Below are 14,461 nucleotides of genomic sequence, written 5' to 3'. Positions count from 1 at the left end.
GCCTGCTACAAGCAAGTGCAACAGACTAAGGACAAAGAGAAAACAGGTGGATGGGCTAGGCCAGATTTATGTCCTTTCCAGATGAAATGTGGATCCTCTAGCAACAGGAGTAATGGAAGATTTCCCTAAATCTGCCTTCAAGCTTTTCCCTGATTGATCTGTGTGACGAGAGAGGACCTTCAAGATGGCGGAGGAGTAAGACATGGAGATCACCTTCTTCCCCACAAATACATCAGAAATACAGCTACATGTGGAACAAGTCCTACAGAGCAACTACTGAATGCTGACAGAAGACCTCAGACTTCCCAGAAGCTGTGTGGCTGACAGGGTCTTGGTGCTCTGGCTGGCTGTCAGGCCTGAGCCTCTGAGGTGGGAGAGCTGAGTTCAGGACACTGGACCACCAGAGACTTCCCAGGGCCATGTAATATCAGTCGGCAAGAGCTCTCCCAGAGAACTCCGCCTGAACGCTAAGACCCAGCTCCACTCAATGACCGGCAAGCTCCGGTGCTAGACACCCCATGCCAAACAACTAGCAAGACAGGAACACAACCCAACACATTAGCAGAGAGGCAGCCTAAAATCATAATAAGTTCACAGACACCCCAAAATACACCACCGGACGTGGTCCTGCCCACCAGAAAGACAAGATCCAGCCTCATCTATCAGAAAACAGGCACCAGTCCCTTCCACCAGGAAGCCTACATAACCCACTGAACGAACCTTAGCCACTGGGGGCAGACACCAAAAACAACGGGAACTATGAACCGGCAGCCTGCGAAAAGGAGACCCTAAACACAGTAAGTTAAGCAGCATGAGAAGACAGAGAAATATGCAGCAGATCAAGGAACAAGGTAAAAATCCACCAGACCAAAAAATGAAGTGTAAATAGGCACTCCACCTGAAAAAGAATTCAGAGAAATGACAGTAAAGATGATCCAAAATCTTGGAAATAGAATGGAGAAAATACAAGCAATGTTTCATAACGACATAGAAGAACTAAAGAGCAAACAATGATGAACAACACAATAAATGAAATGAAAAATTCTCTAGAAGGAATCAATAGCAGAGTAACTGAGGCAGAAGAATGGATAAGTGACCTGGAAGATAAAACAGTGGAAATAACTACCACAAAGCAGTATAAAGAAAAAAGAATGAAAAGAATTGAGGACAGTCTCAGAGACCTCTGGGACAACATTAAATGCACCAACATTTGAATTACGGGATCCCAGAAGAAGAAGAGAAAAAGAAAGGAACTGAGAAAATATTTGAAGAGATTATAGTTGAAAACTTCCCTAATATGGGAAAGGAAATAGGCAATCAAGTCCAGGAAGCGCAGAGAGTCCCATACAGGATAAATCCAAAGAGTAAACACCAAGACACATATTAATCAAACAATCAAAAATTAAGTACAAAGAAAAAATATTAAAAGCAGCAAGGGAAAAGCAACAAACAACATACAAGGGAATCCCCATAAGGGTAACAGCTGATCTTTCAGCAGAAACTCTGCAAGCCAGAAGGGTGTGGTAGGACATACTTAAAGTGATGAAAGGGAAAAACCTACAACCAAGATCTCTACCCAGCAAGGATCTCATTCAGATTCGACAGAGAAATTAAAACCTTTACAAACAAGCAAAAGCTAAGAGAATTCAGCTCCACCAAACTTCTCTAGGCAGGGAACACAAGAGAAGGAAAAGACCTACAATAACAAACCTAAAATGATTCAGAAAATGGTAATAGAAACATAGATATCGATAATTACCTTAAATGTAAATGGATTAAATGCTCCAACCAAAAGACACAGACTGGCTGAATGGATACAAAAATAAGACCCGTATATATGTGGTCTACAAGATACCCACTTCAGACCTAGGGACACATACAGACTGAAAGTGAGGGGATGGAAAAAGATATTCCATGCAAATGGAAATCAAAAGAAACCTGGAGGGCTTCCCTGGTGGCGCAGTGGTTGAGACTCCGCCTGCTGATGCAGGGGACACAGGTTCATGCCCCCGGTCCGGGAAGATCCCACATGCCGCGGAGCGGCTGGGCCTGTGAACCGTGGCCGCTGAGCCTGCATGTCTGGAGCCTGTGCTCCGCAACGGGAGAGGCCACAACAGTGAGAGGCCCGTGTACCGCAAAAAAAAAAGAAACCTGGAGTAGCAATTCTCATATATGACAAAATAGACTTTAAAATAAAGACTATTACAAGAGACCAAGAAGGACACTACATAATGATCAAGGGATCAATCCAAGAAGATATAACAATTGTAAATATTTATGCACCCAACATAGGAGCACCTCAATACATAAGGCAAATACTAACAGCCATAAAGGAGGAAATCAATAGTAAGACAATCATAGTAGGGGACTTTAACACCCCACTTTTACCAATGCACAGGTCATCCAAAATGAAAGTAAATAAGCAAACACAAGCTTTAAATGACACAGTAAACAAGGTGGATTTAATTGATATTTATAGGACATTCCATCTAAAAACAACAGAATAACTTTCTTCTCAGGTGCTCATGGAACATTTTCCAGGATAGATCATATCTTGGGTCACAAATCAAACCTTGGTAAATTTAAGAAAATTGATATCATATAAGTATCTTTTCCAACCACAATGCTATGAGACTAGATATCAATTACAGGAAAAAACTGTAAAAAATACAAATACATGGAAGCTAAACAATACACTACTAAATAACCAAGTTACCACTGAAAAAATCAAAGTGGAAATCAAAAAATTGCCTAGAAACAAATGACAGTGAAAACACAACAACCCAAAAACTATGGGATGCAGCAAAAGCAGGTCTAAGAGGGAAGTTTATAGCAATACAATCCTACCTCAAGAAACAAGTAAAATCTAAAATAAACAACCTAACCTTACATCTAAAGCAATTAGATAAAGAAGAACAAAAAACCCCGAAAGATAGCAGAAGGAAAGAAATTATAAAGATTAGATCAGAAATAAATGAAAAACAAATGAAGGAAACAATAGCAAAGATCAATAAAACTAAAACCTGGTTCTTTGAGAAGATAAACAAAATCGGTAAACCATTAGCCAGACTCATCAAGAAAAAAGGGAGAAGACTCAAATCAACAGAATTAGAAATGAAAAAGGAGAAGTAACAACTGACACTGCAGAAATACAAAGGATCATGAGAGATTACTACAAGCAAATATATGCCAATAAAATGGACAACCTGGAAGAAATGGACAAATTCTTAGAAAAGCACAAACTTCTGAGACTGAACCAGGAAGAAATAGAAAATATAAACAGACCAATCACAACCACTGAAATTGAAACTGTGATCTAAAATCTTCCAACAAACAAAAGCTGAGGACCAGAAGCCTTCACAGGTGAATTCTATCAAACATTAGAGAAGAGCTAACACCTACCCTTCTCAAACTCTTCCAAAATATAGCAGAGGGAGGAACACTCCCAAACTCATTCTACAAGGCCACCATCACCCTGATACCAAAACCAGACAAAGATGTCACAAAGAAAGAAAACTACAGGCCAATATCACTGATGAACACAGGTGCGAAAATCCTCAACAATACTAGCAAACAGAATCCAACAGCACATTAAAAGCATCATACACCATGATTATGTGGGGTTTATCCAAGGAATGCAAGGATTCTTCAGTATACGCAAATACATCAGTGTGATACACCGTATTAACAAACTGAAGGAGAGAAACCATATGATCATCTCAATAGATGCAGAAAAAGATTTGACAAAACTCAACACCCATTTATGATAAAAACTCTCCAGAAGCAGGCATAAAGGGAACTTACCTCAACATAATAAAGGCCATATATTACAAACCCACAGCCAACATAATTCTCAATGGTGAAAAACTGAAACCATTTCCACTACGATCAAGAACAAGACAAGGTTGCCCACTCTCACCACATATTATTCAACATAATTTTGGAAGTTTTAGCCACAGCAATCAGAGAAGAAAAAGAAATAAAAGGAATCCAAATCAGAAAAGATGAAATAAAACTGTCACTGTTTGCAGATGACATGACACTATACATAGAGAATCCTAAAGATGCTACCAGAAAACTGCTAGAGCTAATCAATGAATTTGGTAAAGTAGCAGGACACAAAATTAATGCACAGAAATCTCTGGCATTCCTATACACTAATGATGAAAAATCTGAAAGAGAAATTAAGGAAATACTCCCATTTACCACTGCAACAAAAAGAATAAAATACCTCGGAATAAACCTACCTAAGGAGACAAAAGACCTGTATGCAGAAAACTATAAGACACTGATGAGAGAAATTAAAGATGATACAAACAGATGGAGAGATATACCATGTTCTTGGATTGGAAGAATCAACATTGTGAAAATGACTATAATACCCAAAGCAATCTACACATTCAGTGCAATCCCTATCAAACTACCAATGGCATTTTTCACAGAAGTAGAACAAAAAATTTCACAATTTGTATGGAAACACAAAAGATCCCAGATAGCTAAAGCAATCTGGAGAAAGAAAAATGGAGTGGAGGAATCAGGCTCCTGGACTTCAGACTATAGTACAAAGCTACAGTAATCAAGACAGTATGGTACTGGCACAAAAACAGAAATATAGATCAATGGAACAGGAGAGAAAACCCAGAGATAAACCCACACACGTATGGTCACCTCATCTTCGATAAAGCTGGCAAGAATATACAATGGAGAAAAGACAGCCTCTTCAATAAGTGGTGCTGGGAAAACTGGACATCTACATGTAAGAGAATGAAATTAGAACACTCCCTAACAGCTTACACAAAAATAAACTCAAAATTGATTAAAGACCTAAGTGTAAGGCCAGACCCTATAAAACTCTTAGAGGAAAACATAGCAGAACACTCTATGATATAAATCACAGCAAGACCCTTTTTGATCCACCTCCTAGAGAAACGGAAATAAAAACATAAATAAATGAGACCTAATGAAACTTAAAAGCTTCTGCACAGCAAAGGAAACCATAAACAAGATGAAAAGACAACCCTCAGAATGGGAGAAAATATTTGCAAACGAAGCAACTGACAAAGCATTAATCTCCAAAATATACAAGCAGCTCATGCAGCTCAATATCAAAAAAACAAACAACCCAATTCAAAAATGGGCAGAAGACCTAAGTAGACACTTCTCCAAAGAAGATATACAGATTACCAACAAACACATGAAAGGATGCTCAGCATCACTAATCATTAGAGAAATGCAAGTCAAAACTACAATGAGGTATCACCTCACACCAGTCAGAATGGCCATCATCAAAACATCTACAAAGAATAAATGCTGGAGAGGGTGTGGAGAAAAGGAACTCTCCTACACTGTTGGTGGGAATGTAAATCGACACAGCCACTATGGAGAACAGTATGGAGGTTCCTTAAAAAACTAAAAATAGAACTACCATATGACCCACCAATCCCACTACTGGGCATATACCCTGAGAACATCATAACTCAAAAAGAGACATGTATCACAGTGTTCAGTGCAGTACTATTTACAATAGCCAGGACATGGAAGCAACCTAAGTGTCCATAGATAGATGAATGGATAAAGAAAATGTGGCACATATATATACAATGGAATATTACTCAGCCATAAAAAGGAATGAAATTGAGTCATTTGTTGAGATGTGGATGGACCTAGAGACTGTCATACAGAGTGAAGTAAGTCAGAAAAAGAAAAACAAATATCGTATATTAACGCATGTATGTGGAACCTTGAACAATGGTACAGATGAACCGGTTTGCAAGGCAGAAGTTGAGACACAGATGTAGAACAAACGTATGGATATCAAGGGAGGAAAACCGCGGTGGGGTGGGGATGTTGGTGTGCTGAATTGGGCGATTGGGATTGACATGTATACACTGATGTGTATAAAATTGATGACTAATAAGAACCTGCAGTATAAAAAAACAAACAAAAAACTAATACTAATCTTTCTTTGGGTTATTTGTATGTAAATATGTTAATATATATGTTTCAGACATTACATGAAATTTCTAAAAATCTTATATGTTCTGGTATAATGTTATAAGTCATAATTCTAGTTATTACTTTAAAACGTATATCTCAGAAATAACTAAATTTCCTTGTCTATTGCATTACTATGAACTTTCATCAAATCTTTAACTGTGGTCACTTTCAAGTCTTTTGTCATTTACAGACAGTTCTGGGTGTACTCTGATGGTTTTGCAAAAATGTTCCTATAAAAGGGTTTCATCTTCAAGGAATTCATGGAAAAGACTCTGACAAGTACAGGTTTCTGGTAACTGACTATACTGTTGAACTGAATGAATAAGCATTTTCAGAACTCTAATGGAAAACTGATGAATTCATAAAAGTGCTAACAAAAGATCAAGATAAAAAAAATTAATTACATGGGACTGAGTGAACTGATGAGGATGATTATAATTTTTGTGACTTTCTGTTTGAATCAAAAAAAAAAATCCCACAAGGACTCAGAGGCAAAAAATATACAAATCAATTTTCACTGCAAAGTAAAGGAGCTGTTACAGTGGAGGATTCCTGGACTGAATGTCAATATTATGACACAGTATGAGTGTGTTTCGTGTTTGGTAATTGCAATCAGTGTTGCTTTTGTTGTGGTCATCCATTTACAATGCTTGGTGTCAGTTTATCTCTTATAAAAATAAAATACAGTGTGTGTGTGTGTGTGTGTGTGTGTGTGTGTGTGTGTGTGTGTGGAAAAAAAAAAAGAGAGACATGTATCACAATACTCATTGCAGTACTATTTACAATAGCCAGGACATGGAAGCAACCTAAGTGTCCACAGACAGATGAAGGGATAAAGAAGACAAAGAAGATGATAAAGAAGATGTATATTCCAATATACAATGGAATATTACTCAGCCATAGAAAGAAACGAAATTGAGTTATTTGTAGTGAGGTGGATGGACCTAGAGTCTGTCATACAGAATGAAGTCAGAAAGAGAAAAACAAATACTGTATGGTAACATATATATATGGAATCTAAAAATAAAAATGTTTCTGAAGAACCTAGGGACAAGACAGGAATAAAGATGCAGATGTAGAGAGTGGACTTGAGGACACGGGGAGGGGGAAGGGTAAGCTGGGATGAAGTGAGAGCGTGGCATTGATATATATACACTACCAAATGTAAAACAGATAGTTAGTAGGAAGCAGCTGCATAGCACAGGGAGATCAGCTCGGTCATTTGTGACCACCTAGAGGGGTGGGATAGGGAGGGTGGTAGGGAGACGCAAGAGGGAGGAGATATGGTAATATATGTATACGTATAGCTAATTCACTTTGTTATAAGGCAGCAACTAACACAACAATGTAAAGCGATTATACTCCAGTAAAGATGTTAAAAAATATACTAAAAGTTATGGAGTGGAAAAAAAAAATAAAGAAAAACATATGAACCTCTGAAGTACTGAGTAATATATGGTCATCAATCTCAAAGGAAGTCTCAAGACGTATGCCCCCCAAAACTCTCAACTTAGCCCTGTCCTTTTGAACATTTTAAAAAATGACACACACAAAGAAACTAAAAGATTGCTAATAAAATGAAGAATGACATGGAATTTGGAGGAATAGCTATGATTTTTTGATGACAGAATGAGGATTCAAAAATATCTCAATAGACTGAAATGATGAGCTAAAAATAACATTAAATTTAACGGCTACATGTGAGATCTTGAATTTAAGTTAAAAAAAAATCCTTGCAAATATAGCTTAGAAAAGATAAGGTTAATTTCAGCTACTATTTCTTCTTATATTTCCTTATTCCCTACAGCCAACCAGTGGCCATGCCCTACAAATTTACCCCCTTAATTTACGTTTCTTGGTCTGCCCCTGCCCCTCCGCTTCCCCCGCCTCTCCTCTAATTCAGGCACTCTCTGCCTCTCTCCCCTCCACCTCCACACTCTTGCTTTTCCAATCCATTTTACACAAAGCTCAGAAAAATCTCCCTGAAGCACAGGTCTTCCCTGGAATTCCCTGTTTACTGACCTTCAGTGGTTCCCACTACCGAACTTTGAAAGGTCACGTTCCTTAAGCCTGGCATTCAAAAGCCTCCATTTTGGCTTAGCCATCTTTTCCAAAACCCAAACATTCATCACTTGCTCATCCTTTTCCTGCTCTTCCCCACCACCTTGACATTGTTCTGGTTCCTTCACTCCTTTAGCTCCTTCAGTTTTAATCCTGTCTAAATCCTCCTCATTCTTCACAAACTCTAGGTTTGTAACCTTCACCAAACCTCTCTTGTCCTCTTTAAGTAATTTCTTCCTCCTAGAGCATGTCATCATTACCTATCTTACCATATTTTCTGTCATAAATTGATGCTGTGGATACATGTCTGATTTCTTTGTCCCCTATTTTCCTTTCTATCCTCAACCAAGGACGTAAGCTCATTAAAGGTATAATCTGTAACTGATGGACTTCTTTATTCCTACACACTCACATGCAATGATGTGTGTCTGGCCCTGGGTCCTGCACAAAGAAGGCAGTGGTTTTGCTGAAGAACAAGAGTACACTTGGAACATTGGGCTCAGAGTGGAGTACTCCTTTTTTAAGATAGATACTACCAGACTAATGGTAACAGAGAAGGAAGAGTGGGATGGTTTGCAGACCCAGGACGTATCAGAAACCAAGGATGTTCTGTCTAGGGGAAAAGAAAAACAAAACAAAACTACTAAATGGACCATGATAGCCATCTTCACATATTTAAAGGGTTTTCATGTGTAAGGATGAAACTGATTTGGAATCACTACAGAAATAAGAACTATGTCCAATCTGAATATCATTCCAAAACAAGAAACTGTTCAACGGTGACCACTCTGCTTTGTGGGTTTAGTAAGCTTCCTATCACTTGACTTGTTGTGAGGCAGGATCATAAATGAGGAAAAGGTCACCTACAATCAATAAGGTGCCAAGCTATACAAACTTTTAAAAAGACTTCTTTCAAAATAACAAGAACAACAATAATATATAAATGACCATCAGTGGGACTTAGAGTCTATTGTCAATTTTGCTGTATCTTGGGCAGGTTAGGTAACATCTCCATTATAATTAATACTCCCTGGCATTATTATTTGTTAGAAATTATGGGTTGCCCTTAATGAAATATAAGAAAAAGAAGACATGCCTTGCTTTAAAAAAAAAAGCTTAAAATTCAATGCAGGTTAAAGTAAAAGTAAATTTTTAAAGTATGTTATTTGACTGTCGTTTGGTAGATGTGACATGCGTACAACCATTTTGGAGTTAACTCTGTGGCCCAGAAATTCCACTCTTAGACAACTAACACAAGGGCAGTGGCTTTTAAAATTTTCGTTTGGGTATCTCTTAAAGGAATTTTGAAAAACTATATTCTATTTCCCACATTTTAAAATTGAAATTTAGTTGTTTTTTTTTTAGCTTGAGTTTAATGGTTACAAAATATTAAATTTTGGCACATTATAAATATTGACTCTTTAAATCACTATTTTAAGAGTAATCAATAGAATCTCAATACCATAGGGATTTGAAATCTACCATGATACATTTAAAATACACAGAAATAAGCTCTTTTTTAATGGTTAGGTATTTTTCATTTTTCTCTTTCGGTTATTATTTCTATTTCATTTCCTCACCAAGTTTTACCCTATTGGAATATATCTTTATGCTTTAAAGTACTTTACCATTACTCTATTTGTAGTTTTCTGCAAAAAATAAATTATTTGTACAAATTAAAATCTAAAAAATTTAAATGAAAATTTTCTTTACCAAAAGCCTAAATGTTAACATATCTTTTGTTTGAAGTGTCATTAGAATTATCATTTGGTACACAACTGCGTATAGCACACTTGTTGATTATGCGTATGATTTTAACCTCAGTTGGTACACAACTGCGTATAGCACACTTGTTGATTATGCGTATGATTTTAACCTAAAAGTATTATCATTCCTGATGAATAATTATTGAACAAAAAAGTAAAATATTATTGGGAATGCATCTCTCTGAGTTTCTTTTCTTTATTTGGTTCTTGTAACTGTGGATAAACATTACTTATTGCAGGAGTGAAGGAGGTTAAGCATTAATCTATGTTATATTCCTTGGCCAGATTAATCTTCCCTGAGCACTGCTCCCTGGTTTACTTATAATGGCTCCTTATCATCTACTAGTCAACATCTAAATTTCCAAGTCTTATTATTTTTTTTTTTTGGCGGTACGTGGGCTTCTCACTGTTGTGGCCTCTCCAGTTGCGGGGCACAGGCTTCGGACGCGCAGGCTCAGGGGCCATGGCTCACGGGCCCAGCCGCTCCGCAGCATATGGGATCTTCCCGGACTGGGGCACGAACCCGTGTCCCCTGCATCGGCAGGCGGACTCTCAACCACTGCGCCACCAGGGAAGCCCCCCAAGTCTTATTTTTTAAGATCCTTTGTTATATGGTCTTACTTTTCCTATTCAACATTACTTCCTACTACCTTCTCCTAGGAACTCTGTTCCATTCAAACCTCCTCCTCCTTTAATCTCCCTCTGAATACCTGGCAACTACGTTTGTGCTTCCTCTTCATCCCTGCAATGCCCCTGTTTATTCTTGCTACCTCCCTAAATCTCACCCATCTTTCTAAGGTCCAGAACCTAACTCACGTTCCTGACTCCAATCAGCCTGTCACTCTTTTTCGTGTTTTATTCCTTCTGCTCTTACAGTCTGTATTGTACAAGTAGTACCTGATGATATACTATACTGTACCCATCTATCCTTAATTATACATCACATAAAATTTAGTATTTTATTATACATTCTTTTCTTCTCTAATTGTTTCACGTCTTGTCAACCAGACCATAATTTGTTCCTATTATTACCTTTTTACAAGAAGTGCTATGATCTTTTCCACAAGCTCAAAGAGATTTGTGAACTCAGAGAAAAGAAATCAGAGGGAAAACTAAAGGTTTTCAAGTTCATAACAATGATTTTTCATTTCCATTGATGCTAAACAGGGTAACCATCCTTTCATGACAGTAGGAAGGCTATAGGTCAAACATCAGGAGGAATACGTTTGGACAGACTAAAAAGAAATCATATTATAGATTATTAAGGGTTACTAAGAGTTCAAAATTGCTTTACTTTAAAGATCTTTTAGAATCACAAGAGGGGCTAATCAAGATCCAGAATTTCCTTGAGGAAGACACACCTTATGATTCTAGACTTTCATAAAAATCAAGGCTGACACTTCATCTAAGCCACCCAAAGGCAGTCCTAAGCGGCTCTGTCCCTTTGTACCTTCCGTTCCCTCTGCTGGTATGACTATACGTGTGTCTAGGAGACTATTTCTTTGGCATGTGTTCTCATCAGGCCTCTTGACAAACTCAAGGATGGTCCTTTTCTACAATGACGGAAAGTTAGGCTATAAAGGCAGTATCAGCCACCACCCCAAAGGTCAAGTTCTAAATTGATGTTGCTTAGCTTCCAACAGAAGCTCTACCTGTAGGCTGCAGTGCAGGTGTCCTTGTACTCCTGTAGCTTCACGCACACCATGTTGAGGAACTGATCCGAATAGGCACTCAAGTCATGCATCAGGTTCATGAGGTCTTGCACTGTCTTCTCTACAATGATTGTGCTCTGGAAAAGAACACAGAGAGGACAAAGATACTCATGAGTGTTTTGACTCGAGTAATGTTTACGACAAGGAAGGGCTACTGAAAGGATGTGATCACTTAAGACACTTGAGCTTTCCTAGAAGGATGTGACATTTAAAAATACTCCTGAAAAACAACAACAAAATAAGTATCTTACATAGTGCTAATCTTCCAAAGACCTGAGAAAGTGTTTTTGATGGAAGGACACAGGACAGGGAATTTCCTATTGATTTCATGGAATTCTTGGCATCTACAAGATATCTCTGCGGCTTTTAAGAAAGAAAATGCATATTCAGTTGGAGCCTGATTTATCACCCCCAGGGTTATACTTTGAGATGAGGGACTCATGACAGGCAGCATAAAGAAAAAGCCTTCTAGGATTTGTTTTTTAAAGTTTCAAAACCATCAATCTATTAAGAATAACAACTAACTTTTGTATTGTGCCTTACAGCTTGTAGAATGTTTTCACATATACAGCATATGTTACCTCACTTGAAACTCACAGAATAATCATGATAATCATGAACACTTATTAGATTCTTACAAGTGTGAAGCTGAGCTAGGCAGTCTACATGCTTTATGTCATTTAATCCTCTCAACGCACCTACCTATCGGCTGAATCCCTTAATCATCCCCAGTGTAAAGAGGAGGAAACAGGCTTAGAAAAAGAAAGAAACAAAGCAAGGGCTCCAGACTTTGCTCTTTTAGCTATACCTTTCTGCCTCAAACTTTTTCTCATGAGATCATAGTATTTCCTGTTGTTTTTGTCACTGTAGAAGCAGTGTCCAAAGAGACTCAGACATGTGTTTAAGCTGAATTAAAGGAATATCCAAGGGAAAAAATAAGCCCATCTTAGACACTGATAGTACTGTGCAGCAAATTGGTGTTATATCTGAAAAGAGGCATATTCAATAAATTCTAAATCTTTGGTTAAGAAAAGACAGAGTTGTTTAAACCATTAGTTCATGCCTCTTTTGAAAGAAGCACAATTACACTGGAGTAAATATTAATCACATGCTTAGAAGCTTGGAATCCTTTGGTCAATAACTGGTTTGATGAATATGTATTTATTTATATAGAATTCCATAAGCAATGTAGACTTAGCCATAAAAGTAAACATTAAAAATATTTTTTCCAGCCTGACACTAACCTTTGAAATAATCAAAGGCATTTTATTATGCTTAAATACAGACTATGGGGTACAGCATTTGGGTTAGTTTTTTTTTTTTCTTCTAAACATAAAAAGAATGGATAAACATGTACAGCTTTTCTCAACACAACGGAGGATCAGTTTGAGCTACGAGCTTACATATGCATGCTTATTCAGGACTATTTGGTTCTAGAGGTTTCTTCTTTCCTTCTCCTCTCCCCACACTCCAAGTAAAATAATCAGAAGGTGAAAAGGAAGGAGCAGTTATACCGTGTAAGGCAACTGCATAGGAAACCAAATTACAGTCTCTATAGAATCCCCACAAGTTCAACTTCCTTTTCTGTATTGATTTTAAGATTAAAGCACTGCAGCTTCACCCTGATCCATAATCCTGTTCCTCTGTGTTTGTGTGTGAGTGACAGGAATTGATTCTGCTTAGCTACATGTCCCCATGCTGCTAAGAAGAATCAAAAATCCTCATCCTGATTAAGAGCACAGGATATCCTACAACACGTGGACAGCAATTAATAAAGGAGAGTCGAGTGCAGCCATCCTAACAAAAGCCGTTTGAAATCTGACAAACACTGCAGGGAAGATGAGCACAAAGAAATTGCTCAGATTATTGAGAGAAAGGGCCTGGTTCTATTCCCAGTTACGCTACTGATAATCAACACTGGGGCAGTTTTGGGTAGCCCCTTCCTTTCTGATGGCTCCATCTAGCCTTCTGGTAACCAAGGATAATTTGATGGCTCCTCTACTCTACTGGCCCTCATCGCTCAATCGGTGTCTTGGTGCTTGCAGACTTGGGGAATATTGTGTAACTGTTCCAGGTCATCTTAGGTGTGTTTGTTCTTCCTGATTAGAGTATCAACTTCTCAAAAGTGAGACGGGTGTTCTTATTTTCTAAAACCTTCCCATCCTTCCCTTCCTTTGCTTGCTTTATAATTTCTTAGGATCTTCAGGACAATACTACTAATCAAAGAAACAGGACTAATAATGTCAACCCATATACATAATGTGAGGGATGTCATATATGTGAGGGATACTAGATACAGGCATCTTTGCATTTGGAAGTCTCTTTGGGTGGTTCAGTTTGGTCTGTATTTATGCCCGTGTTTTTGGGTGATGAGAACCGTGCTGATGACAGTCGGAGAGGAAGGGGAGATTGTAGGCACAGAGGAATATCCCCTGGAGATAAAGATTTTGGGGGTAAACAGGAAGTACCTGCAGGGAATGATTAGCTTATGTGATGCTATATGATTATATACAATTTTCTAGCTATTTGGTTGGTTTACCTTGTCGTGGTAGCACTCTGGATAATCAATCACTACATTCTCTTCAAGGAAAATGACACTGTAGTTTGCCAAATGATGCATATTTTTACAGGGGAAAAAAGATTCCATTTTCCAAGAATTTACAACAATTTCCAAATCAGTGGCTCTGACAGATAAATACTGAAAATATCCAATTTCTAACAAGGTCAATCCTGTTTTTATTTATTTGATCCCTTTGGTATCACAAATGATTTATTGTCTCATTATTAATTTGGGGAATTGCCAATGTTGACTATAATGACTTCATAGTAAGTAAAACCCTGATTTTATTCATTATAATTTCTATTAAACATATCACAAATGATTGATATTTGTTTAAAAATAACTCAATTCTCATTTCTTGCAAC

The 14,461-nt window shown here is 37.7% G+C and overlaps 1 protein-coding gene across 2 annotated transcripts in view; it reads right to left on the bottom strand.

Moving 5' to 3' along the window:
* The window catches only part of EXOC4 (exocyst complex component 4), a gene marked incomplete at its 5' end in the record, with an annotated part of 817,732 nt that overhangs the window by 156,488 nt on the left and 646,783 nt on the right, over positions 1-14,461 (bottom strand). For both annotated transcript variants that reach the window (XM_082846389.1, XM_082846390.1), the window contains one exon: positions 11,477-11,613. In XM_082846389.1, coding sequence (XP_082702515.1) covers positions 11,477-11,613 — 137 coding nt within the window. The remainder of the gene's footprint in view (positions 1-11,476; positions 11,614-14,461) is intronic.

Source organism: Leucopleurus acutus (assembly GCF_964270905.1).
Source record: "Leucopleurus acutus genome assembly, chromosome: 9".
NCBI lineage: Eukaryota > Metazoa > Chordata > Mammalia > Artiodactyla > Delphinidae > Leucopleurus > Leucopleurus acutus.
Note: the sequence above shows the minus strand (reverse complement) of the source record. Positions and strands in the feature narration are given on the sequence as shown.